General features: G+C 41.0%; 1 protein-coding gene across 1 annotated transcript in view; it reads left to right on the top strand.

Annotated features, from left to right (window-relative positions):
• The window catches only part of STT3A (STT3 oligosaccharyltransferase complex catalytic subunit A), a 34,853-nt gene extending 11,658 nt beyond the window's left edge, over positions 1-23,195 (top strand). The window contains exons 6-18 of the mRNA XM_040976757.1: positions 457-547; positions 1,521-1,627; positions 5,608-5,772; positions 9,190-9,370; positions 10,064-10,219; positions 12,619-12,710; positions 13,746-13,901; positions 14,122-14,310; positions 15,487-15,603; positions 15,713-15,815; positions 20,829-21,017; positions 21,691-21,806; positions 22,919-23,195. Of these exons, the coding sequence (XP_040832691.1) occupies positions 457-547; positions 1,521-1,627; positions 5,608-5,772; positions 9,190-9,370; positions 10,064-10,219; positions 12,619-12,710; positions 13,746-13,901; positions 14,122-14,310; positions 15,487-15,603; positions 15,713-15,815; positions 20,829-21,017; positions 21,691-21,806; positions 22,919-22,957 (1,701 nt within the window). The 3' untranslated portion in view covers positions 22,958-23,195. The remainder of the gene's footprint in view (positions 1-456; positions 548-1,520; positions 1,628-5,607; positions 5,773-9,189; positions 9,371-10,063; positions 10,220-12,618; positions 12,711-13,745; positions 13,902-14,121; positions 14,311-15,486; positions 15,604-15,712; positions 15,816-20,828; positions 21,018-21,690; positions 21,807-22,918) is intronic.
• The last annotated feature ends 4,470 nt before the right edge of the window (positions 23,196-27,665 follow it).

Raw genomic sequence — 27,665 nt, 5'->3', positions numbered from 1 at the left:
CATAGTGACTTAAGATCCTGGCATCTTTCTTCTAGTTAGATTATACCTGCTCTTGCCTTTTTAACTCTAATAATTTTATTCTTTGGTTGTCCTCTTACATGACTTTTAGAACCAGGACTGGTGTTTTGTTTCTGGGAGATACAGTTGCTGTCGGGGAGAGACAGATAAGCCTTCAGATAGTGGAAATAAAACTTCTTGGGCAGTGTCTGGTATTTGACAGTTCACATAATTTATTTGTCCTCAGCATTTGTGTACTCAGTTTCAGATTTGGTATCAGTATAGGAAATCGTTGTGAAATTTGTTGCTTTTTGTGCATTGGGCATTTCTGTGATCTCACATCTACCTTGGAAGCAGTTAGAATCTTCTCTAGTCTCATTATCAACAGATTGACTTGTTCTGCTGTTCTGACTCCTGTTTATTGGTGTTAAGTTCTTGTTATCCCTTCTCTTCTTACAGGATGCAGGGGCTGGACTTCTTGCCGCTGCCATGATAGCTGTTGTTCCTGGGTACATCTCCCGATCTGTGGCTGGTTCCTATGATAACGAAGGTGAGGCTGTAAAATACTGCAGGAGATTTGTTCATCTTGTCCACCAGAGCTTCCTGAGGTTCTGGAGAATTGGGTTTCAGGTCTGCTGCTGAGCATTAGTAAGGGTGACATTTGGGGGAGATTAGACATGGACAGGAAGGGATTTCAGGCATGTTCAGATTCTTGTCGCATCATCCCTTTTGAAACAGGAGCTGGTTACTTACAGGTTTTTGGTTTTATTTCTGAACTCAGGAAATTATAGCTAATTGTTTTTCTAACATAATCATTTTTGCTGTGTTGATTAGATAAGGGGGATGGGTACCCTTAAGACCTAGTAATTTTTATTGACTTATTTTAAAATTTAGAGTATTTTGAATGTTATTGAGAAGACATAGTGTTATAAACTATAAAAAGATAGATTATGAGTAAGATTACATTGGATAATAATTGATAAGGAAGATAAAAATGAGATAACTCCAAAGAAAAATAGCTGATACTATGTGCACTGTTAGAAATATGAACAGAATGTTTTAAGTTGAGATTAATTTAGAGCTGGGACCAAGGGAGGCTTTTTGGAAAGTGGATCAGGTTGAACTGATCCCTGAAGTTGGACTTCTTTAATGAGAGGTGCAAAAGGGCTAAGGACGAGCTTGAGTTAAGATGTAAAAGCAGGGTAATGCACTAATTAGGACTACAATAATAATAACTAACATTTAGTGAGTGCTTAATGTATGCTTGGTATTCTTCTGAGTGCTTTGCATATGTTAATTCTATTTGTCTTTACAATAGTTTTATGAAGTGCATGCTATTACTCCTGTTTCTAGGACACTGGGAAGAAAGAGATAAAATGATTTGTCTGAATTTCCAATGTTACTTGCTACTGGGCCTGAGATACGAAGCTAAGCAGTCTGTTTCACAGCAGTATTTATAGTCGGTGTGCTCATTTGACTTTTTCTTTAGTTTTTGTTTAACTTGGTATGTTTTTTTTCTACAGGGATTGCTATTTTTTGTATGCTGCTTACCTACTACATGTGGATCAAGGCAGTAAAGACGGGGTCTATCTATTGGGCAGCGAAGTGTGCCCTTGCTTATTTCTATATGGTAACTTTTTTACATTTTGCGTTTTCCTCTGGATGTAAGTTAGTTGACCAGGTGTTTTTGTGGTTGTTTTTGTTTGTTTTTGTTTCATTTATCTGAAAGGCAGATTACAGAGAGAAAGAGGCAGAAGCAGATTGAGAGAGATTAATATTCCATTCACTGGTTTATTCCTCAAATTGCCAGTGTCTGGGGCTGATCCATGCCAGTGCCAGGAACCTGGAACTCCATGGGGATCTCCCCTGTGGGTGGCACGAGTCCAAGTAGGTAGGCCATTTTCTTCTTTTTAATTTTTATTATTTTAAAGATTTCTAATTTTATTTTTAATATTATTTATATAGTTGAGAGGGATGCATGCCCATGTGAACCTCTTACTATGGTGCAGAGGGTCGAGATATGGAGGAAGGTGTGTGAGACAAATGTTCAGTTTTTGTGGTGGTGGTTGTTGTTTTTTTCTTTTTCTTTTCTCCTCTGTCAGTTGGTGAAGGCAGGGGAGTAGACTGCTCCTTGCTGTCAAACTGCATCCACACCCAAGGCTGGGGAACAGTAAGAGATTCCAGTGTGGGGAAGAATGTTCTGAAGGTGTTAACTGAGTGATTTTGATAGTTCAGAGACATCATCAGCTTTGTTGAACCAAGCCTGAGAAAATCCATGGTCTGTTGGCTGACCAGGTCCACCTTAGGACATCCACAGACCCTGAAACTTGTAGCTTGGCCAGGAGAGTTGTATATCTTCTTCTGCTTTCCATCCTCTGCTGAGGCACTTCACATCCTCTACTGGGCCAAATGAGCTGGCTGTTATGTCCCCCATGTGCATCTGGACGTGCTGTCCATTGCATAGGCATCAGCAACTGAGGAGGTCCAGTCCTGATATATGCACTCTCAGGTTGGACCACATGTCTTGCAATTTTCCCTGTGGCTGGAGTTTCAGCATGCTAGTTGTGGAGTCCCCCAGGAAACCTCATTGGGGTGACTTCAGACTTGACACTTATGTGCACCAGCCAGTGCAGGTTCAGGTTCAGTCTGTCACTTGAACCAGACAACACACATATTGATGGATGCAGCTGACTGATCAGATCCGTTACCAACCCCATCTCCCACATGAACCAAAGGGTGCTGTGGCCTAGCCCATCCTAGATTGCCACAAGCCTGGTTCTCACGCACACCAGCAAACGCTGTGGCCTAGTTGGAGTTGACCCCCATTGGCCCCCTCCCCCAAGGCTAGCTCTTTGCCCTGGTTTTTGTGCAGGCCAGCATGTGCAGTGACCTAGACTGGGCCACATCCCATCTGGTTCTCATGCACACCCATGGGTGCTGTAGCTTAGCTCAGGCTGTCTGGCCTTCATGTATGTTGATTGGGTGCTGTTGCCTTGTCCAGCCTGTCCTGCCCCCAGCCCTGGCTCTCATGCTTACCAGCAGAAGCTATAGTCTAGTAGGTGAGTACCCAGCTTCTTACCAGGCCCACTCCCAGACCTGGATTTCATACTTGCCAGGGAGTGCTGTGGTCCAACCTGACATGATTTATTCCAGTTCCGGCACTTGCCAGTGGGTGCTACAGCCCAGAGCAGCCCACCCACCCTCAGTGCTATTTCTCTTCATAGTGGAAGCAGCAGCGTAGCAGGGGGACCCTAGAGTTTTCCTGCCAGGCCCATTCTTAACCCTGGATCTTGTGCATTTCAGCTTATGCTGTGGCCTTATCTGTTATGACTTGTTCCCATTCTTGGCATTCACCTTCAGGTGCTGCAACCTGACTCAACCTGGCCCACCTCCAGTCCCATCTATCGCTGGCAGGTGCAGCCAGCTAGTTTAATTTGTACACCCCCCGGCCCCAGCCAGCTCTCATGTGAACTTGTGGGGTGTTATGGTGTAACTTGGCCAGACCTGTGTCACATCTTGGCTCTCTCTTGTGCCAGTGTGTGCTGTGAACTGGCCCAGCTCCTAGATTCACCCGACATGTTATACTGATGGGTGCTGCCGCCTGGCCTGGCCTGCTGCTATTCCTGGCTCTTGTACTCACCAGTGGGAGCTACTGTCTAACAAGGGAGTTTCCCAAGTTCCCCTACCAGACCTGCTCACAACCCCCAATCTTGCTTGTGCTGGCGAGTGCTATGGCCCAGCCTGACATGGATTGCTCCCAGTCCTAGCACTCACTTACGGGTTCTGTGGCCTAGCATAATAGCCTGCACCCATGGGACATCTCCTGCTGCCTGCCCAGGCACATTAGGGGGCAACTGGATTGGATTGGAAATGGAGTTACTGTGACTCGAACTAGTGCTGATACGGAATATCAGTGTTGCAGGTCGCAGCCTAATTTGCTTTGCTGTGCCTCACACTGGCTTCTGGTATCCAACCTTTTTTTTTTTTTGTTCAAGTTTTACTTATTTGAAAGATGGAGTTCAGAGAGAAATGGAGAAACACAAAAAAAGGTCATACACTAGTTTACTCCCTATGTCTCAAATGTCTGCAACAGCTTGGAGTGGGCCAGGCGGAAGCCAGGAGCCTGGAATTGCAGCCATTTCTCCTATGTCGATGGCAGGTGTATGTACTTGTACTTGGGCCGCCTTCCACTGCCTTTGACACGGGAGTAGCAGGGCACTAGATTGGAAATGGAACAGCCAGGACGTTGCAAGCAGCATATTAATATGCTGTGCCACAAAACTGGCTTCAGCCAACTTTCTTTACCGATATTTTCCACTTAAATTTTTTTTCCTTTCTAATCTATTTTCTTTAAAAAAATTTTTTTAAAGTTTTATTGTTCGTCTAGGAGTGATGGAAATTGGAGCCCTGGTGTTAAAAATCTACTTTATTTATTTGAAAGAAGGTCACAGAAGAAGAGCGAGATTTACCATCTTTTGATACGCTCCACAAATGGCTGAAGCCAGGCCCAGGCCAAAGCCAGGAGCCAGGAGCTCCATCCAGTTCCCCTGCATGAATGACAAGCACCCAAATTGAATTGCAGATCTGATACAAGATGCTGCTGGTATTACAGGCAGTGGCTTAACTTGCTGTGCTGCACATCTAGCCCATCTAGTGTATTTTTCCTGCTCAGTCTAATGCTTGTACTAAAGATGTTTCTTCCATTAGGTATAACCTTTGGCTTCTTTACTGGGTTGTGTCTTGATTACCTGAGACCTGGATATTTTTTCTTCGGCGATCATGAAATTAGTAGCTACAGGGAACAGGGATTGAGGTACAATAATAGGTTTGAATTAAACTTTTTATGCCACTTGGCAAATGTAAATTTTATAGTTATTATAAAGAGATGCTCTTTTGTGGCTGGTTCCGTGGCATTGTAGGTTAAGTCTCCGTCTGTGGTGCCAGGATCCTATATGTGTACCTGTTCAAGTCCTGGCTGTTTCACTTTTGATCCAGCTCCCTGCTAATGTGCCTGGGAATGCAGTGGAGCATGGCTCAAGTCACTTGGGAGATCTGGAAGAGGCTATATGCTTCTGGACTTGTACTGGCCCAGCTCCGGCTTTTGTGGCCATTTGTGGGATGAACCAGCGGATACAAGATTTCTCTGCCCTCCTGTCTTAGTAAACGTGCGTTTCAAACAAAAATAAATAAATCTATAGAAAAAAGAGAGAGATTCTCTTTAAAAAGGCCTTAGGTGGGGCCTGCACTGTAGCATCTTGACTAAAGCTGCTTCTTGTAGTGCTAGCAATCCGTAAGGGCAATGGCTTGTGACTCGTCCACTCCACTTCTGATCCAGTTCCCTGATAACACACCTGGGAAAGATGGTACAAGTGCTTGGGCTCCAGCCACCCATGTGGGAGACCTGGAAGAAGCTCCTGGCTCCTGGCTTTGGAATGCCCAGCTCTGTCTGTTTTGGCCATTTGAGGAATGAGCCAGTGAATGAAAGATCTCTCTGTCTCTTCTTCTCTCTGTAACTCTGCATCTCATAATTGCAGAGGTCACAGGAGAGCCCAGGGTTTTGGTGGTCTGAGGAGGAGTGCTCAGAAGTGTGGTTTTTCTCTCCTGCTGCAGGTCTCTTCCTGGGGAGGTTATGTGTTCCTGATCAACCTGATCCCTCTCCACGTCCTGGTGCTGATGCTCACAGGCCGCTTCTCCCATCGTATCTATGTGGCCTATTGCACTGTCTACTGCCTGGGCACCATTCTCTCCATGCAGATCTCCTTTGTGGGTTTCCAGGTGAGTCCTCGACTGCGGGCAATGTTTAGCTGCTACTTTTCCCAAGCAATTTCAAGCACGCTGTTCACAGCTCAGCTTGGGCTACTTATGTTAACTGAAGCAACAGAATCATCGGTTTTTACAGTCTGCTTTCTGGAATATGTCAAAATGTGTTTGTTCCAGGAAGTCTGAATTCAGTGACTCAAGTTTGCCTACAGTTTGTGGGAGCCAGAGGAATGTTTTGATTGAGCTAAGTTCTTTTGAGTGTTCAAAGTTGTATTTTCTCATCCCTTGTAATGCTAATGACCCAGTTTAATAGTAGTGAATTCCCATGTTCATATTAGGGCCTTCTTGCAGGTTCTTCAGGAAGCAAAGTACACACTTTTAACCTTATTACTCCATGAAGAGGCAGCTATTGGATCAGAATAATGTACAGTTTCTCATCAAAATTTTCATGAGTGCAGAACTTTTATTTAGAGGTCAGCAGGTGTTTCTTTATTGATCGCCTGCTATATTGCAGCTTATTAATCACTTGAAATTATAAAAGAGAGTGAAATTGTGGCTCCTGTCTTGAAGGAAGTTTCAGTCTTTTTTGAGAGGAAAAGAATCCATGCAGCCGTCTGTAGCCAGTAGAGTGCTAGTTCTGGAAATTCAATTCCCAGACCGTATATTTAGTACTTGTGTCAGTGCAAATTCTGATTTCCTTCGCAAGCCCCTCAGTCAGAGACTCCAGGGGTGGGCTCAGCTCGTGGTCTTGTTTTTATTTGTTCATATACTTTTTATGTGTTATGAACATGGCTGTAAAACTCCATCTGCAGAAGTCTGATATTGTAAGTATACACCAGCAGAAAGAATTCCTAAAACTTTTCCTGTTGGATGTTTTGATAGCTTTGTTAGTTAATGGTAAAAATGTCACGTGCCATTGTATGGCTCTATTTGAAGCTTTTGACTTGTAAAAACATTGCTATTTTGAAGCAGCCATACTGTCAAAATGGAGCAGAATCTGAGCTTCAGGCAGTGCGATCAGCTGCCCTTCTGGACTCCGCTTTTGGATGGTTTGCAAAGATGTTTGATTTCTAAATGGGCACTGCGCACCATAGGTTTGTTTTAACAACAGGTGAAAAGATTTATTTATTTTTATTGGAAAGGCAGATATACAGAGAAGAGGAGAGACAGAGAAAGGTCTTCCATCCGATGGTTCACTCCCCAAGCGGCTGCAAAGGGTGGAGCTGAGCCAGTCCGAAGCCAGGAGCCAGGAGCTCTTCCTGGTCTCCCATGTGGGTGCAGGGTCCCAAGGCTTTGGGCTGCCCTCCATTGATTTCCCAGGCCACAAGCAGGGAGCTGGATGGGAATTGGGGCTGCTGGGATAGGAACGGGCACCCTTATGGAATCCTGGTGCGTTCAAGGTGAGGACTTTAACCACTACACTAGTGTGCCGGGCCCAAAAGGAATTATCTTTACTCTTTAACCAAGATCCCTTAAAAAATGAGCTTTTTGATCCTTCAGTACATATTCCCAAGTTTATCCCATTACTGTACATGGAATGAAGACTGACTGAAGGAAGCCACTGACACATGTGATTGGTAGTGAAGATTCCACAAGAGCTGAAAGTGTGTTTTCTGGATGTGTATCAACAGACAGATGTTTTTAGTATATGTGCTGCCAAAGCGAGCACAGCAGACAGGTGCTTTAAGAACAATCTCGGGGCCTGGTGCGATGGCCTAGCAGCTCAAGTCCTCGTCTTGAACATGCCTGGATCCCATATGGGTACTGGTTCTAATCCTGGCAGCTCCACTTCCCAGCCAGCTCCCTGCATTTGGCCTGGGAAAGCAGTTGAGGACAGCCCAAAGCCTTGGCACCCTGCACCCACGTGGGAGACCTGGAAGAGCTTCTGGCTCCTGGCTTTGGAACGGCTCAACAGCGGTCATTGCATTCATTTGGGGAGTGAATCATAGGACGGAAGATCTTCCTCTCCTTTCCTCTTCTCTGTATATCTGCCTTTGCAATAAGAATAAATAAATCTTAAAAAAGGTGAATCAATAAAAATAAATAAAAACAATTTTGAACATCATGAGGAATTAAAAGGAGGACTAAGTCTTTACTAAAATAAATATTGTAGAACTTCAAAGAAATGAAGCTTAAATACAATAAAAGTTACTACTTAATTATTGATGTCATTGAAAAATAGTCAATCACTGCTAACAAAATATGGCAAATCCTGAATAAATGTGTCCAAGGTGACAAAGTCCATTTCCAGAGTTTTTGCTGAGTCTGTTGACTTTGAGAGTACAAGAGTTTTTTTAAAAATTTTATTTATTTTTATTGGAAAGTCAGATATACAGAGAGGAGAGACAACAGGATCTTCAGTCCACTGCTTCACTCCGCAGGTAGATGTAACAGCTGGAGTTAAGCTGATCCGAAGCCAGGAGCCAGGAGCTCTTCTGGGTCTTCCACGCAGGTGCAGGGTCCCAAGGTTTTGGGCCGTCCTCGACTGCATTCTCAGGCCGCAAGCAGGGAGCTGGATGGGAAGCGGGGCCACTGGGATTAGAACTGGGCACCATATGGAATCAGTGCGTTCAAGGCAAGGACTTTAGCCACTAGAGTACTGCGCCGTGCCCTACGGAGAGCTTTTGTCTGGGGGCATATATAGGCTGGTGAAGAATTTATGGCCAATATCTTATCAATTTAGTTTCCAGCTTCCAAATTCTTACGAAACAGATTTGTTTGTGATATAGTCCTATTTTTCATTTGTCTTGGGCCTCTGCCTGCTTCTCTGTCTCTGAAAAAGGCATTTAGAAAGATAAGATATTCATAGGATTGTATCTATATTGTATCTGTTAAAAACTAAAAATAATAAACAGAAAAAAAAATCACTTATCACTCTGTTTTAGACGTAAGCATGTTCTAACCAGCTGAATCTTGTAACATATGAGTGAAGTATTGTGCCTTTAGGGATTTAGAGAAGGTCCAAATCTATGTTATTAAAATTTTTAGCACACAATTGATTGTGATGCTCACTAGAGTTTGAGAATGACTGATCTAAAGGACAGAATCACGAGTGCTGGAAGAAATCTGATGTGATGAGGAACGGTGGTTTGGTTTGACAGATCAGGGAAGGGTTGGTGTTTGTATTGGATCATTAATGATGAGAATTTCAGTGAGTGGAAAGTCAGGGAATATTGTGGTTGATACTAAGAAAAGAGCCTCAGCAAAAGGCAGACATGACTGTGATCATACATGATATGCTTTCTGAGACTCCTGAAGTATCTCTTAGAAAATAGCACAGATCGAATGAAACAATCCCTAAAACTGGCCCTACACCCTTCGGGGGTTTCAGAACTCTCTTGACCCTCTGGTCTGAACTAGATCAGGTAATGCGCTTCAGGGAGCTGCACTCACTTATCTTTCCCCTACTGTTACCACCTTCCTTCCTTGCAGCCTGTTCTTTCGTCGGAGCACATGGCGGCCTTTGGAGTCTTTGGCCTCTGCCAGATCCATGCCTTTGTGGATTACCTGCGCAGCAAGTTGAACCCACAACAATTTGAAGTCCTGTTCCGGAGTGTCATTTCCCTGGTGGGCTTTGTCCTTCTCACTGTGGGAGCTCTTCTCATGCTAACAGGTGGGGAAGGTTCACACTTAGCACAATTGGAAACAGACATAGAATAACTTCGAAGAAAGAAGTATTTTGTGATCACAGAAGCTTCTTCCTTTTTCTGTTTTTATTTCAAGCCCATGAAGTGCCACTTTTTTATGCTTATCCCACCTGTCAGCCCAGTGTTTGGATTCAGCTTAGCAGAGTGACTTTTCTGTTGATCTGGTGGTAGAAATCCTTATACTGCTTATTAGACTGTACAAAGTAGCATCCATCTAATTCGGTGGAACTAATTGAAAGTTTTAGTTCAGTTTGGACTAAACCATGTTGCATTTTGTTTCTTCATTTTCCACACTTCTGATTTGGTTTTGCTCAGGTCCTTGTGTATTGGCTAGTTCAGAGCAGGACCTGAGGATGTAATCAACTTAGTCTCCTCCAGAGTTGAGCTTGGTTTGACCAGATTTCACCTAAAATCTTTTGTTTGGCATCTCTACTTCTCTCTGAGTTTATGTACAGCCTGACTTTATCTTCCTGGCAGTGCTGAGTAAAACCCTTTTAGTTGGAAAAGGAAGGTGAAGCTCTTGTGGCATTTATGCAAAAACCTAGCCCTTCTCTATCTCGGAGAATCTTATGGAAATGGGACCTTTTATTAACTAGGACCAATTGAGAGGTTGTTTCAGGGCTGTTTGTGAAGTAACTGTATTGGCTCTGTGCTTCCAGGAAAAATATCTCCCTGGACGGGGCGTTTCTACTCATTGCTGGATCCGTCGTACGCGAAGAACAACATCCCCATCATTGCTTCTGTGTCTGAGCATCAGCCTACAACCTGGTCCTCTTACTATTTTGATCTGCAACTCCTCGTCTTCATGTTCCCAGGTTTGTCTTGCATTCAAAAGCGGGCTTCGTTATAAGAACGACCACCTGGTTATAACTATGTGAACTACTTTTATCCAGGTTTTTTTGCTCTATATCATAAATAGGAAGCATAAACGTATTTTCTGATATTTAAAGTGGAGGAGAGGTTGAATGGTGTTAGATATGGGTATTTAGAGCCTCAGTTAGTTTGATACTTTCATTGTAGTTCTTTCCATCTCATTTCTCCTTGTGGCAACCTTGAAATGCCAATATAGCCACTGCTGAAGCCTTTTACTTACCTAAGTTATCTGTTGACAAAATCCATATAGTTTAGAATTTGCTAATGTTAGGGATCTTTTCTTACAAAAAAAATTTTCATATTATGAACATAATTTGTGTATTGTAAAAAATACAGAGATAGGGCCTGGCACAGTAGTCCAGCAGCTTTTAAAGTCCTTGCTTTGCTTGTGCCGGGATCTCATATGGGCAGTGGTTCATGTCCCGGCAGCCCAGCTTCCCATCCAGCTCCATGTTTGTGGCCTGGGATTGCAGTGGAGGACAGCCCAAAGCCTTGAGACCCTGTATCTGCCCGGGGGACCCAGAAGAAGCTCATGGCTCCTAATCAGCTCAGCTCCATCTGTTGCGGCCAGTTGGGGAGTGAATCAGCAGATGGAAGATCTTTGTCTCCATCTCATCTCTCTGTGTATCTGCCTTTCCAATAAAAATCTTTAAAAAATGTATCTCTCCATATATATACAGATATAAATATCAGTGAAAAGAAACAGAGTACAATTCTCGCCATGTATTTGTAGCCACTATTAATATTTTAGTTTACATCCAATGATTTGTTTAAGGTATTTATTTGAGAAGCAGGGAGTAAGAAACAGAGCTCCCATTTCTGATCCACTCCCCAAATACTGGCAGCTGGGAATTCAGTCTGCTTCTCAAGTGGGAGGTAGGGACTGAAGCACTTGAGATACCCTATGCTTCCTGTATACGTTAGCAGGAAGCTGGACCAGATGTGGAGTAGCAGTGATGACTCAAACCCAGCGTGAGCTGTGGACATCCTGAGTCGCGTGCTACCCATTAAGCCAGATGGCCACCCTATTCAGTTATTTAGTGAATAAGAATGAGATTACACAGTTTCTTTGTCCCTTCTGTTTTCTTTAACTTTATTAGGAATTGTGATCATCTCTCTCTGACTTACTATTATTTTTTAGAATTATTTAAAATACAGTATTTGTTAGTGTTTTAAAGTGAAGAGGTATGAAAATGGTTTAAGAAGTAAATGGTCCAGAGTCTTACGCAGGGTTTCTTTTTTTAAAAAACTTATTTGTTTATTTATTTGAATAGTAGAGTGACAGAGATCTTCACATATGCTGGTCTTTACTCCCCAGATGAACGTAGTGGCTGGGGATGGGCCAGAACCAGCAGCTCTATCTGCCACTCTTACTTGAGTGGTAGGGACTCGACTATTTGGACCACCTTGCATTGCTTTTTCGGATACATTAGCAGGAGTCAGATTGGAAATGGAGCAACCAGGACTTTTACCGATGCTAATATATTTTGCCAGTGTCACAGGTGGCATCACAGAGCTGTCCCAATGTGGTAATATTTAGTTGATAAATTCTATTTTTTTAAGTTACCTGTTGAAAAGTTTTAATTATTTCATTTTTCTGAAAGAGAGATATCTTACATCTACTGATTAACTCCCAAAATGCCAGCAAGAGCTTGGGCTGGGTTGGTCTGAAGTCAGGAGCCTAGAACTCAATCTGAGTCTCCTGTTTGTGCTGTTATTACCTGCTGCCCCCTGGAATGCTAGTTGAAAGGAGGCTGAAATCAAAATATATTCCGTTGAATAATTAACTCATTAGTGGACATTTGTTTCTGATCCTTCTCTGTCTTATTTATTTTAAACATTTGTTTTTATTTGAAAGGTAGAGTTGTAGAGAAAGACAAGACAGAAAAAGAGGTCTTTCATTTGCTGGTTCACTCCCCGAAAGGCCACCATGGCTAGAGCTGAGCCGATCAGGACCCAGGAACTTCTGTGTCTGCAAGCTGGGTACAGGGTCCCAAGTACTTGGGCCATCCTTAGCTGGTTTTGCAGGAACACTACCTGATCTGGATAAGAAGTGGAGCTGTCGGGACTTGAACTGGAACTTATAGGGGATGTTGGTATTACAGGCAGTGCCTTAACCCTCTCTAGCACAATACTGGCTCCATCTCTTTCTATTTTCTGTTTCTATTTTACTGTTAAAGTAAAGATTCTTTCCACATTTCTATGATTGTTTTTAGGATAAATTGCTGGAAGTGGGATTGCTAGATTAGATTTTTGTAATTAACCATATAATGAAGACACTTTCCCTTGTAGGTTTCCATGGACAGGGCTCAGCCGCTTACTTCTCTCCCCTCTTTTGTAGTTGGCCTCTATTACTGCTTCAGTAACCTGTCTGATGCCCGGATTTTTATCATCATGTATGGTGTGACTAGCATGTACTTCTCAGCTGTGATGGTAAGGAATGCTCTCAGTCCTAGCAAACCCTTCAGCCCCAAACTCTGGAGTTACCTTGTTTTTTTCTGCCTGGTAAAATATGAGAGGTTTTGATGATTGTGCCAGTGCTAATCTCTGACTTTGAGAGCTGCCTGTTGTTGATCTGTCCAAGGAATGTACAAGACACACATTCTGCTTGTGGGGTTGGTGTCCAGCTTTCTTAGACTCATGGCTTTGTCTTAGAAAGTCACTTTTGCACTGTATTGGAGGATGTGACCCTGGGTGTCTTAAAATGGGAGGTGATCATTCATTCATTCATTCATTCTTTCTTTCTTTCTTTTTTTTAAGATTTATTTTATTTTTATCACAAAGTCAGATATACAGAGAGGAAGAGAGACAGAGAGGAAGATCTTCCATCCGATGGGAAGATCTGTCTGATGATTCACTCCCTAAGTGACCACAATGGCTGGTGCTGTGCTAATCCGAAGCCAGGAGCCCAGATCCTCTTCTGGGTCTCCCACATGGCTGCAAGGTCCCGAGGCCTTGGGCTGTCCTCGACTGCTTCCCCACGCACAAGCAGGGAGCTGGATGGGAAGCGGAACTGGGGGATTAAAACTGGCGTCCGTATGGGATCCCGGCGTGTTCAAGATGAGGACCTTAGCCGCTAGGCCACTGTGCTGAGCCTGATAATTTTTTCTTGAAGCCTGGGAATGTTATCCAGTGCTGGATTTTTATAAAAGGAATGTATATGTATATAAGTAAAATGTATATAAATTTATATACATATCAGTAAAACAGTCTGTCTTGTAGTTTTTTGATCCCAGGCTACAGTTAACAAATACAGTTTTTGTTGTATCATTCCTCAGGGCACACATATACATCTGTAAATACCTGAAGCAAAGTGTAAGAAATACATAGCTCTGTAGCTTCTTCAAGTGTGTTGCACTTTCATTGGGAAGTCCTGTTTGATAAAAATCAGTAAATTGATATAATCTTACAAGAAGCTGAAATCTGTAAAGCAGTGATTGAACTGATCATGCTTCCTGTGTTTTTTAGGTGCGGTTGATGCTAGTGTTGGCACCTGTTATGTGCATTCTCTCTGGCATTGGGGTCTCTCAGGTGCTGTCCACATATATGAAGAATCTGGACATCAGTCGTCCTGACAAGAAGAGCAAGAAGCAACAGGATTCTACATACCCAATCAAGAACGAGGTGAGAATTTAGCAATGCTAAGATCGTCTTGGGAAACTGCATTTATGTGTGTGTGCATTTGAGTTGGGGAATATAGCAGAAAACTGTCATAGGCAGTCAGAATTAATACATTCAGGTCATAGTTTATTTTGATTATCACATTTGTATCGATTGTACGTAAGCAGCTGTCATGTGTTGGGCAAATTCATTGTGGTTTACTATGTAATTCTTTCTCATTTAGGTGGCCAGTGGGATGATACTGGTCATGGCCTTCTTTCTCATCACGTATACCTTTCATTCTACCTGGGTGACCAGCGAGGCATACTCTTCCCCCTCCATTGTGCTGTCTGCCCGGGGTGGGGATGGCAGTAGAATTATTTTTGATGACTTCCGAGAAGCATATTATTGGCTTCGTCACAATACTCCAGAGGTAAAGATTGGGGAGGAATGGGACTGTGGGGAAAGGAGCCAAGGGAAGATATTTGATATTTATTGAATTATATAGCCTTTAGATGGGTGAAAAGCTTGGAGAAATTCGAATTTTAGAAACCTACATTTGAATGAGTTTTTTTGAATGAGTTTTACAGTCAGCTTTCATTCAGTTCAGGACTCTCTTCTATGGTGATCTTATCAGTAATTATCTAGATTTTGCATGATTCATGTTCAATGTAGAAAAATAAAAATACAAACAGGGAAAAAATATATTTTTTTCTGTAGGGTGACTGCTTAATATTAACAATTTCTAACATGTTAATGTATACTTTTTGAAGATCTCAAGTGGTTTTCTTTTGCAGTAGCTGTTGGGAATAGCATGTCTAATATTTATTAGAAATTGAAATTAAGAATGTTTTAGCTCTTGCTCATCATATCCCACAACTGCTAATTTCCTTTTCATCATTATAATGTATTTTTTATGACATTGTCAATACATATAATATATATGTATTTGGCTGTTTTGCATAAATTTTCACACTTTGCATCTCAAGGTTCTTGTTTTGTTTTTATTATTTTTTTTAATTTAAAAAATTTAAAAATTCATTTGGAAGAGTTACAGAGAAAGAGAAGGAGAGAGGAAGGAACCTTTCATCCACTGGTTCCCTCCCCAGATGGCTGCAGCAGCCTGGGTTGGGCCAGTCTGAAGCCAGGAGCCAGGAGTTTCTTCTGGATCTCCTGCTGGTTTGCAGGGCCTAAGCATGTGGGGCATCTTCTGCTGTTTTCCCCATGCGTGCTGGCAGGGAGCTGGATCGGAAGTGAGAACATCCAGACCTCAAACCGATGCCCTTATGGGATGCCCACACGGGATTCTGGCATCATAAGTGGTGGCTTTACATGCTGAGTCACAGTACTTACCCCAGTGCTTGTTTTTATAAAGAGTTCCAGTGTCAAAGTAATATGAGTGTAGGATAGTATGTGATATTTGGTAAGATTTTATGATTTACATAAATGGTGAAATAGGTGCCCAGATTTAGTTTCTGGTTAAGCCTGAATTAATTTGTATAGAAACTGATTAAAACCATCAAGTTGAAGAATGCCCTTCTACTCCTGTTGTATTTGTGTTTTGAGGCAGAGAGAAGTCTGTGATTTCCATTTCTCCCTCTCTTTTTAGGATGCAAAGGTTATGTCATGGTGGGATTATGGCTACCAGATTACAGCTATGGCAAATCGGACAATTTTAGTGGACAATAACACATGGAATAATACCCATATTTCTCGAGTAGGACAGGTAAGATTGTAGGATTGTTTGATAAGCAGTATCTAGTGGAAAATATTTCTCCGTGATGGGATCATCTGATATGAGATCTTCTCTGAGAATTGTACATTTATTTTCATAGGCAATGGCATCCACAGAAGAAAAAGCCTATGAGATCATGAGGGAGCTTGATGTCAGCTATGTGTTGGTCATTTTTGGAGGCCTTACTGGTTATTCCTCTGATGGTAATGTACTTGATCCTGTTTCCAGCTGCAGGGCATGAATTCTGAGAAGAGTAGATGACTTTATTTTCAGTTCCCTTTGTCATATCAGGATATTTTATACTCTGGAAAGTTCCAAAGTTTTATGTGAATAATTATGATGTAGATATGATATAAACTGCCTAAATACAATAGTTACACAATCAGTAATACAAAGAACATAAGGTTTATGAAAGTAAACTTAAGAATTAGCAATATATATATATTGGGTATAAACCATGTAATTGCTAGCCAAAAAAACACAATCTGAAATGTACACGAGGAATTTTAGGTTGTTCACAGAAACATGGAATTGAAAGATAAAAATAAAAAATCCAATCTTTATTTTTCATCACAAGATCCCTCCAGGTCAAGTTACTTCTTAGTGAGGGTATCAGTCAGTCCATCCCTAAAGATTGAGGCTTCTAGGGATTTAACCTTGTCAACACATGGTTAATGTTTACGTTTTTAAGTGAAGAAAAATGGATGGGTCCCTTAAGATTAGGAAACAAAAAGATGTGAAAAGGTGCCAAAATAGGGATCTGTAGTGGATGCTAATAATGGCTTTCCATCAAAACTCATGCCAAGTTGCCCTTGTTGGATGAGAGGAATAAACAGGATCATTGCTGGGGTGGAGGACTCCGTGGTGAAGATTTCCTGGGTGTTTTTCTATGAAACATTCAAATAAACAGATGTTACTGTTGTTTGGCCTCTAAAAAGTCGAAAGCAAACTGACTTGGGCATCCCAGCTGTTGCCATTGCTCTTTGCTTTTGACCGGTCCATTTCTGCTTTGAGGGACCACTTCTCTACTCTATGTAGTCAGGTATTGGTTGTTGATAGTCTTCAAGATTGTACTGGGAAATCTGTTTCATCTCTTCTTCCAGTTTTGTTAAGAAATACTTCAGCATCTTGATCCCTGTTGTTGAGAATTTCCACTAAGCGCTCTTTTTGTCCGAAGACGATCTGTGTGCAGCTGGTTTGGGCGCTTCAGCTAGAAGTCAGCTTCACTTTAATTTTTCTATCAGCAGTGTGTAAGCTGAACCAGTTGAAATGTCTATGGTATTACCCGTTTCTGCTGTTACTCACCCATTGTCTTCTATTCAGGCATGAGCAACATTTATTTTTCCTTACAAATTGATGTGGCTGGTCTGCTACTGTGGGCTGCATCTTCAACACTGCCTTGTCCCATCTTAAAATAAATGATCCACTTGTAAACTGCTGGTTTTTTAGGGGAATTGTCCCGTAAACTTTTCAATTAACCATATGCATTTTACAAGAATTCTTTTAAAGACCCTGTGTGTATAAAATATATATTGAACATATTTATAACATATATAATGACAAGTGAATATGTAATGTATAAAATGGCATATGATCTCTTGTTCCATACAATAGCAAAAAGATATTTTAGAAGAAACATCCAAATGTAGCTTTAAAATATTTATGGTAAGTTAAAACCTAGTTACCTTTGAGAAGTTGAATAGTTTTAAAGATTTGTAATTTTAAAAAATGCCCTCTAACCTAATTCAGTAGTCAGAGCCCTAGCTCAGCTAATTTTCTAGTACTTAACATTCTTATTTCTCAATATCAAATGTGGTTGACTGGTTTTATATTTTCACTGATTTTTGAAGTCCATTGAGGACTCTTCAGAAAGGTCACAGAACAGTACAAATCATGAGAAGTGATACGTGGATTTCAAAGTGTTTTTATGCCAAGAAATATTTACCTTTTAGTTGCATTTTCTGCAAACTTTCTGCAGTATTGCATGAATTTTTAAGGCAATTTTACATTGGAGTATAATGTTTAAAAAGGTGCAGGGCCTAGTGCAGTAGCCTAGTGGCTAACATCCTTACTTTGCATGCACCTGGTCCCCATATGGGCACCGGTTCATGTCCCAGCAGCCCCGCGTCCCATTCATCTCCTTGCACGTGGTCTGGGAAAGCAGTCAAGGACATGTCACTCAAGGCGTTGAGACTATACCACCCGCGTGGGAGACCAGGAGGAGGCTCCTGGCTTCAGATCAGCTCAGCTCTGGCCATGGCAGTCATTTGGGGAGTGAATCCATGGATGGAAGATTTCTCTCTCCTCCTCTCTGTATATGTGACTTCCCATAAAAATAAATAAATCTTAAAAAAAAAAAGTGCAGATATTTAGGTGTACAGCTTGATGAGTTGCACAGAAAAACAAACTTGTATCCACCTCCTAGGCCAAGAAACAAAATGTTACTTGTATTCTAACATTTGTTACAATCCCATGCAATATCTACTCTGAATACAATATGAATTCTCTTATACTATTTGGTTTTGTTAAACATCCACTTACTTTTATTGGAAAGTCAGATATACAGAGGGAGAGTCAGAGAGGAAAGAAGAGCTTCCATCAGATGATTCACTCCCCAAATGGCTGCAACAGCCGGAGCTGAGCCAGTCCAAAGGCAGGAACCAGGAGCTTCTTCCAGGTTTCCCATATGGGCTCAGAGTCCCAAGGAAGAAGTTGGATGGGAAGCAGGGCTGCTGATCAATGAACTGTCATCCATGGGATATCAGCGTGTGCCAGGCGAGGGAACTTTAGTCACTAGGCTACCACACTGGGCCCACCATTTGGTTTCAAAACAGAGTTGTTGAGACATAACTGGCATACTACACTGCGTACTTTAAAAATGTCTAATTTAATAGGTTTTAGCATAAATACATGTGAATTTTTACCTGTTTTTGAACTTTAGTAAATGGGAATACTACACAATGAAGTGTTCTGACCGCTGAATGTTTTGGATATTCTGTTTGCAAGGATGTATTTATGTTGTGGGTGTGTTACATGCAGTTACATCGTACTCATTCTCAGCCCTATGTAGGATTACATTGTGTGAATGTAGGGCTGTGCTGCTGGCAGGTGCATGGACACTTTGGATTGTTATGAGTAGTACTTTGGGAACATTCCTGTGCATGTTTTTAAAAATTGTAAAATTTGTTTTTATTTATTTTAAAGGCAAAGAAATAGAAATAAACTTATAGATGGTAAGATCTTACTATCTGCTAGTTCATTCCCTAAATGGCCGTAGCAGCTGTGCTGACTTGAGACTGAAGCCAGCGTCCCAGGCTGGGTTTCCAGTAGAAGTGGCAAAGATCCAATTACTTGGGCCATTGTCACTACATCACAAGGTCTGTATTAATAGAAAGCTGGAGTTAGGAGCCGCACCTGGGAGTACTATCCTTGGACTTCTTAATATTTGATAGTATGTTAAATGTTTTATATTCAAAATACTGTAGCAAATGTATTGTTGTTGTAGATATTATTTTTCTAGCTTCACAGATGAAGAAACCAAAACATAGAGAGATTAATTCACTTTCTCAGAGTCACACAGAGTGACTAGGCAGTTCTAGAATCCAAACTGAGGCAGTTTGGATCTCAGAGTCTGTTCTTAACAGCTATGGTGTCTTCTAGAATCATTTGTGATTATTTAGTGGGAATATTATTTTTTATGGATCAGTAATATTTTTTGTACTAACCAGTGAAATAAATGCAGTTGATTCCCCGTTGTCCATAAGAACAATGCAGAGAATGATACATTCCAAGAGGGATACCCTGAGCTGATGGAGGTGTCGGTACCCGGTACCCACGGAGCCTCAGAGTGTTAAATGTTAGCTTCTCTTGTATATGCATTGGTGGCCTGTAACTTTGTAATTGCAGGTCAGCAAGGAGCATACTGGTCTGTCTACTTTGTTGGTAAATCTGTTACCCCCTAGGTTAATGCTGTGCACTGTCCAGCACAAATACAGAAGGAGCCACATAATGTCTTTCTAAACGATCAGCTATATCAAAATAAGTATACCATTCTCATGTCTGCATTTTTAAAAAAGATTTACTTGTATTTATTGGAAAGGCAGATTTATAGAGAGAAGGAGAGACAGAAAGCTCCTCCGCCTATGTGGTCCAGTATGGGATGTAGCATCTTATCCTGTTTGCTAAATGCCTACTTGTTTTGGGCATTTTTATGCTAAGCAGTGCAAACTCATTTTTATACTTTTTCTAAAGGCATTTGACTGTAAAAGTGAGATTTGACCATGAAAAAATTAAATCCAAGGGGGAAAAAGGGCCATAATAGGATTTTCATAGTCAAACGCTCAAAAACAAGTAGGCAGTGAGTACGTACGTGGATGAAATTCCCAGCGCCCTAGCGGTGGCTGCTTAACTCCAGCTTCTACTAATGTAGGCCCTGTGATGTAATGGTAACGGCTCAAGTAACTGGATCTCCGTGTCAAAACATTAAATTTGTATATCTTACTCATTGTGGTTTTCCTTTTGTTCCTTTCTAAGTCCTAGAAATCTGGTATGTATTTTTTTTTTCTTATAACACATCTTAATTTGTACTGTGCTTAGCAGTGACTTGTGAGTAGCGACTACAACCTTCAGTAGCCTGGTGTCAGGTGATACCTAACATCAATTTTTTTTTTTTAAGATTTGCTTATTTGAATGGCAGAGTTAACAGAGATCAGGGGAGAAGCAGAGAGATCTTATATCTGCGGGTTCACTCCCCAGATGGCTGTGACTGCCAGGGCTGGGCCAGTACAAAGCCAGGAGCCAGGAATTTCATCCTTTTCCAAGCGCGTGTGCCATCTTCTGCTTTTCCAGGTGCATTAGCAGGGAGCTGGATCAGAAATGGAGCAGCCAGAACCTGGTGCCCATATAGGGTGCTGGCCTTGCAGGCAGTGGCTTAACTTGCTACCTATGCCAGCCTCCCACATGTAGTTTCAATTATAGTTTAATCTAGACTAGTAATATAAGATCTTAGGAAAATAATTTGTAAGAATCATTAACAGGTTTTGGGGAAAATATGCCCACATTGTTTCTATTTTTAAAAATTTAAGCTAATTGCTATCATTTTCCTTTAGAAAAGTATCATAGGATTTTGTGTTAGAAATTGCTGCCTTTTCATTAGGTTATTTTACTCCAACCACCTTTGTGATGTAGCAGTTTTTTGTTTTTTGTTTTTCTCCTAGATATCAACAAGTTTCTTTGGATGGTTCGGATTGGAGGCAGCACAGACACAGGCAAACATATCAAGGAAAATGACTATTATACTCCAACTGGGGAATTCCGAGTAGACCGTGAAGGTTCGCCAGTGCTGCTCAACTGTCTCATGTACAAGATGTGTTACTACCGCTTTGGACAGGTCTACACGGAAGCCAGTGAGTGAGGTTTAACAGCATAAATAATGGTATCTTCTACTCTAACGAGTTTTTCACATGCTAAGTACTACCTACAGTGCTTTATGCCTGTTAACTCTTAAAAAACAACCCAAAAACCTAGCAACCTAAAGATAGATGCTAGTACTACTGTCAGTTTATACAAAGAAATTGAGGTACAAATAAGTTACTTAGGTTATTAACTTCCTAATGGCATATGACTGGTGGTAGGGTCAGAGTTTAGAACTAGCTCTAGATTTTTTGTTTGTTTGTTTTATTAATTGTTTTCATAAGAGACAAAGATTGGTTTCCTTCCTGTCTGTTGACTCACTCCTCAAATGCTCCAGGCCACAACCAGGAACCTGGAACTCAGTCCAGATGGCCTGCATGTTGCGGGGACCTAATAACTTGAGCCACTACCTGTTGCCTCCAGGATGCTTGTTAACACGAAGTTATAATTGGGATCGAAGCTAGGACTCAAACTCATGCACTGAGACACGGGGTGGTGCCAGACTTTCTTTCTTTCTTTTTTTTTTTAAGATTTACTTATTTTTATTACAAAGTCATATATACAGAGAAGAGTAGAGACAGAGAGGAAGATCTTTCATCCTATGATTGTCTTTTGAGGCAATCAGCACCATAGAAAGAAGTGTGTTCTTTTTTTGTCCCTTTTTAGAACGTCCACCAGGCTTTGACCGTGTCCGAAATGCTGAGATTGGGAATAAAGACTTTGAGCTTGATGTGCTGGAGGAGGCTTATACCACAGAGCATTGGCTGGTCAGGATATACAAGGTGAGCAGATGGTAAACCGGCGGTAACTCGACTCAGAAAACAGCTCTCATGTCTGCAGATCAACTGGAATGCTTAGAAAATGGGCCATGCATTTCTCAGAAAAGAGACATTTCTTGTGATATCTGCTGGCATTCAAGATTGTTCTTAGGAGACATCCCCATTGTCTGTCATTTTGGCAATTGTTGCAGTGTTGTTTTCTGGTTGACACTTAGGTCAGCATGTTTCAGTCACTGTTACATTTGGTGGGACAGAGGTACAGAAAGTTCATGTCATCTGGCTCACTTCCCAAATGCCTACATCAGTTAGGACTGGACAATCTGTGTCTTCCATGTACTCCAGAAAACCAATTGCTTGAGCCATTATTGCTGTTTCCCAAAGTGTATGTTAGCAGGACCCTGTGCCAGGACCTGCAGCAGGATATAGAACTCAGGTGCTCTATGATGGGGTTCAAGGTCTCCAGTGGTCTCCAGTGTTAAGCCAAACGCCCACCCATTTGTGTGTTGAATTATTTTTATTGATTTGAAAGACAGAACAGAGACTGATATCCCATCTGCTATTACATTGCTCAAATGCCTGCAACAGCCAGGGCTTGGCCAGGCTGTAGCCACGAGTCTAGAACTCAATTCAAGTTTCCTAGATAGGTGGCAGGGACCTAAGTACTCGAGCCATTAGCTGCTGTCTCTCTGGGTACGTATCAGCAGGAAGCTGCAATCGGGAATGAAGCTGGCTGCCATGGAATGCAGGAATCCCAGTTAGCGTTGTAATCAGTGTCAAACATGCTCACATTTGTATTCTTGAACTGCATCACTCATAAAAGAACTTACTGCTTAGTCACAAGAAGTCCCATAGTCGGTTACTCTATCTCTTATATAAGCTAGAGAAACCTTGATCTATGTGGAGCATAGAAAATTTACACTTACCCTCACAGAAGTACTTTAAAAGGCTAATCAAAGAAAAACCAGTCTTTAATCTGGTATGCTTATGGTCCAAACACCAAACCAGATAGCAGAACCCAAAATACTTCCTCGCGTTTTGGATGAGTGCATTTCACTAGAAAAGCTTTCCAAAGTTAATCTGATTATGAATATCAAACTGGCATTTTTATATTGCAGGTAAAGGACCTGGATAATCGAGGCTTATCAAGGACATAAATGTCACATCCAGCTCGAATATTCTTCGCACTGAGAGCGTCATGTTTAAGATGTGGAAGATTTTTAAAAATATACAGTTTATAAGAACCGAGATGGATGGGATTAAAATTGTCTGGAAGTTTTGTCCTGGACAGTATGGGCTGGGCCAAATTAAATGATTTTTATAATTCTGAGCAGGTTACCAAATGAAATGTCATGGCTTTACTTTGATCAATTAAAGGGGGGATTTTTTTTTTAATGTGCCTTATTTGTTTTGAATTATGACTGATCTGACAAAGGCAGAAGTATATGCTGGGCTGAAAATAGGATAACCATCCTCATCCATGTTCTTGGCTTTCTAAATGAATCAAATTGTGGAATTCTTTTTTAGATCAGGAAAACTATCAAGGACTAGCTCAGATCCTACATGTATAAGCAGTTTTGTTATGGTTTTTACATTGCAGCACCTAGTACGATACCTTGCACATACTGTGTAAACTTTTGTCAGATGAATAAATATGGGACCACAGAAATGCCATTTCCGGGCAGGAAAGAGAGCTTTGTTGCTAGGATGTCTTGTTCAGTTTCTCTTGTCCTTAGAGACTCTTTGACTTCATAATGGACAGAAGGTACTTAGCCAGACCTGATCTCAACAAGTACTTCAAGGGATAGCCAGGGTTTCTGGTTTCTTTTTTGAAGCAGGAATAAATCAAGTGTGACAAAATCAGTGGTTTTGAAGAGTGATGACAAAAATGAAATTACTGTTATCAGCACAGAGGAAGAAACCTTTCCAACACTACATATAGGGCTTAATAAGATACTTTGAATCAACTTAAATATACACAACTCTTTGAAATCTAGCTTTTCATGTACTCACTATCCATGACACAATAAGTTGCCCTTTTCTTATATTCTTTAGACTCACTAAATCTGTGGTTATTCAAGGAGAGTTATTTTCTTTATTAATCTCTGCCTATTTGTTATTCTATGCTATGAAAGAAAAAATCTCAGTTACTTGGTTTTGAAACTCTTCACATAAAGCCACAAAATAGAAGGGGGGATTATTCTTAATAGGTACTGATTGTAAAAATGACTTTAAAAGCTTTTTAACTCAAAAGCACTGTGATTCATGCATATTTAATGTCATGACAAATAGCCTTATATAAATAAGTACGGTCAGATGTTGTGTTTTATAACATAAGACATATCACTGGTGTATATAGACTGCAAGTCATTTAAAAAAACGAGGTAACGTGTTACCTGGTTCAAAAAATAGGAATTGTACGGCTTTTAGATTAAGTCAAAATGGTGCTGCCAAAGGAGAGCTTGGTCTGCTTGTATACCCAGGGAATGTGGCCTTCTAAGCCAGTTTCTGTATCCTGTGCTTCAACTTTGGGTGAGATTTAGATTTTATATAAGAATTGGTGTACCACATGTAAATACAATATTTGATTTATATATAGAATTCTTCCCTGCTGAAGATGTTATCCTAACTTACATTTTCCAGTATGAGTAAATAGCAGCTGTTGCTCAGAGGATTTTAATTTTGTTACTTTCTAGGCTGCAAGAAGATATCTTTTTTTTTTTTTTGGTTAAGATTTATTTATTTTTCTTGGAAAGGTAGATGTACAGAGAGGAGTTGAGACAGAGAGGAAGATCTTTCGTCCGATGATTCACTCCCCAAGTGAGTGCAACGACCAGTGCTGCACCGATCCGAAGCCAGGAGCCAGGAGCTTCCTCCAGGTCTCTCACACGGGTGCAGGGTCCCAAGGCTTTGGGCCAGCCTCTGTTGCTTTCCCAGGCCACAGGCAGGGAGCAAGATGGAGGTGGAGCTGTCGGGATTAGAACTGGTGCCCATATGGGATCCCAGCAAGTTCAAGGCAAGGACCTTAACCACTATATCATGCTGGGCCCAAGAAGATACCTTCTTAAATTTGAGTTTTCACTTTTTATAATACACTTAGTGTAAAAAAAAACTCAGAACAGTTCAAATAAATAGCAACACTGTTTTCTACTTTTCAGAGGTAACTTTCAACTGCATTGATGTACACATTTGTTATTTTCACATAAGTAAGCCATTTGCTTTATTTTGCCACTTTGGTTTTTCAATTTTAGGCACCATGTTTTTGGTTTTTCAATTTTAGGCACCATGTATCAACTTTCATGGTGTTGAAACTGTTTTTAGCATTATTTTACTCCAATGGATACACATTTTTACCATCTTCTAATTATATTTATCACAGTTTTAATTTTATAATTTGATTTAGTACTATTCTATTATAATTTAGATTATACCATTATTCAGAGTAAGCAATGTTTTATAACAATTTTTCTTCCCATGTGTTGTTTTTTTAGGGAATTTTTTCGCTTGTATTTTTGTGCTAGTAATTTATCTTCAGATTTTCCATAATTTGTGCCAGCCTCCTTTTAGTATCTTCAGACACACTCAGTTTTCATGTTTAGGTGTGTTTTTGGTTTGGATATAATCCAGTTTGGTTTGGCTTTACTCTCCAAGTTTGTTGCACATCTCTTGGGTATGTGTTAAAATCCTCCCTTACCCTTCCCTTCCTTTCTTTTCTAACATTTATTTATTTGAAAGGTAGAGTGACTTAGCATGGTAGCTCAGTGGCTAAACTCCTCCCCTTGCATGTGCCAGGATCCTATGTGAGCGCTAGTTCATGTCCCAGCTGCTCCACTTCCCATCCACTCCCTGCCTATGGCTTGGCAAGGCAGTAGAGGACAGCCCAAACCTTGAGACCGTGCACTCTTGTGGGAGACTCAGAAGAGGCTCCTAGCTTCGGCTCGGCTCTGGCCATTGTGGCCACTTGAGGAGTGAACCAGTGAATGGAACATCTTTCTCTGTTTCTCCTTCTCTTTGTAAATCTTTCCAATAAAATAAGCAAACAAATCTTAAGAAAGAAAGAAAGAAAGAAAGAATGACAACAGGCAAATAAGAGACAGAGAGGGATATACTGTTCATTTGCTAAATCAGTCTCCAAAAGCCACAACTGACTGGGCTGGCCAAGCCAAAGCCAGGAATGGGGGAGTCCTTGGCAGCAGGAGCCCAAGCGCTTAGGCCATCTTCAGTGGCTTTCCCAGTACATTCATTAGTGGGGAGCAGATTCTAAGTGGACCAGCAGATGGACTTGAACCACCACTCTAGAGTAGGTGATGCCTGCCTCCCAAACAATATTCCCCACCGCCCCACTCTGCTTCCTCTTTTTTACCACTTCTAAGTACCACTTCCTGAGAAAATGTGTGAAGATCAATTTCTTGGAATATTGAATGTTTCTTGTCACATTCTATTAATTGGTTGGCTGGGTATAAAATTTCAGGTTGAAAATAGTTTTACTTTGGGAGTATTGTGAAGGCATTGGCCCACTGTTATCTTCTAAATACTGATTAATGAATGCTGTCCTGAATATTTTTTTTTTGGCATGTCTGTTCCCTCCCACTCTCATTGCAGACCTCTTAAAGTCTTCTCTAAAATGTTTTACATTTTTTCCAATAATGTATTTTGAGCAAGTCATTCATTTTGCTAACTGCTTTGAGTTTTTACATATGGAAAATCAAGTTCTTTGGTTTTGGCAAATATTCTTGTAATTCATGTGGGTTCCACCAACTTTCTTTCTGAAAAATACGCTTATTTTGATGTTGAACCTTCTGAAATAATCTAATATAAATTCTTCTTTCTTCTGGGGCACTTCCTCAACTTTATTTTTCTATTTAATATATTCTTTTCTTCTATAATTTTAGTGGTTAAGAGCTTTTTGTGGGGTTAAATATTCCCTTGTTTTGACATCTTTCCAATTAAAGACTTTCTCAAATTTTTGGTTGTCTGCTTTTTTGACTTGGATCCTAAAAAGCTCATTGGAAGATCTGCTAGGGGCAGAACTTACTGACATCGGTGACAATCTATTGTGATTGGGCTAGACCATTAAACTGGGAAATTCCTGACAGGAATATTTTGTTTCAGATACGTAAGAGCAATTCGAAAAGGTTTGTCAGCTTTCTGGGAAAGATTTCAAAGGCTCGACTTTGCACAAAGTCAGTCCCTCTGCTTTCAGAAAGGTCCTGAGGCAGAAGCCATCTGCGCAGCCCAGTTCATAGGCCGTGTATTTACCCTCTCCAGTCTTACACCAGTTTTGTTAATGAGATCACTGGTGCCTGGAGGAAAGGGGATAAGGGCCAGTCTACACTGTTTTTAGCCTCACTTTGTCCTTAACTTAGACTCACCAATTCAACTTGAACCTTTTGGGATTTCTGAGATGTAAATCGAGTTGCTTCTCGGCTGATTCGCGGCTACCTTTTGGGTTCACCTTTATTTAAGTCAGTACCTTTCAGCTAAATGTTTTCCACTTTCTAACATTTTCTCATTATCCATTCTCTTAAATATCCTTTACTATTGTTTTAGTGAGGGTTCAGAAGGGAACATCAATTCTCATGTGCCACCTCATATATACTGTCTGATATCCTGTTTGAATCTGCATACCCCCCCTTTTTTTTTTAGGCTAGAAAGACATCAGTTCTATCCAGACTACATAGGAACTGTGCGAGTCCTTTCCCTTTTCTAAAGCTACATTTATTTGCAAGGCATGGTGACAGATTTTGCATCCATTGGTTCACTCACTCCCCAAAGTCCCACACCTAGTGCTGGTCCAGCCAAACACGGTCTTGCGGGTGGCAGGGGCCCAAGATCCAAGTACTCGGACTGACTGACACCCAGGTG

Source organism: Ochotona curzoniae, unplaced genomic scaffold (genome assembly GCF_017591425.1).
Source record: "Ochotona curzoniae isolate NIBS_2020 unplaced genomic scaffold, NIBS_Ocur_1.0 contig_2723, whole genome shotgun sequence".
Lineage (NCBI taxonomy): Eukaryota > Metazoa > Chordata > Mammalia > Lagomorpha > Ochotonidae > Ochotona > Ochotona curzoniae.
This window is presented reverse-complemented; position numbering and strand designations above follow the sequence as displayed.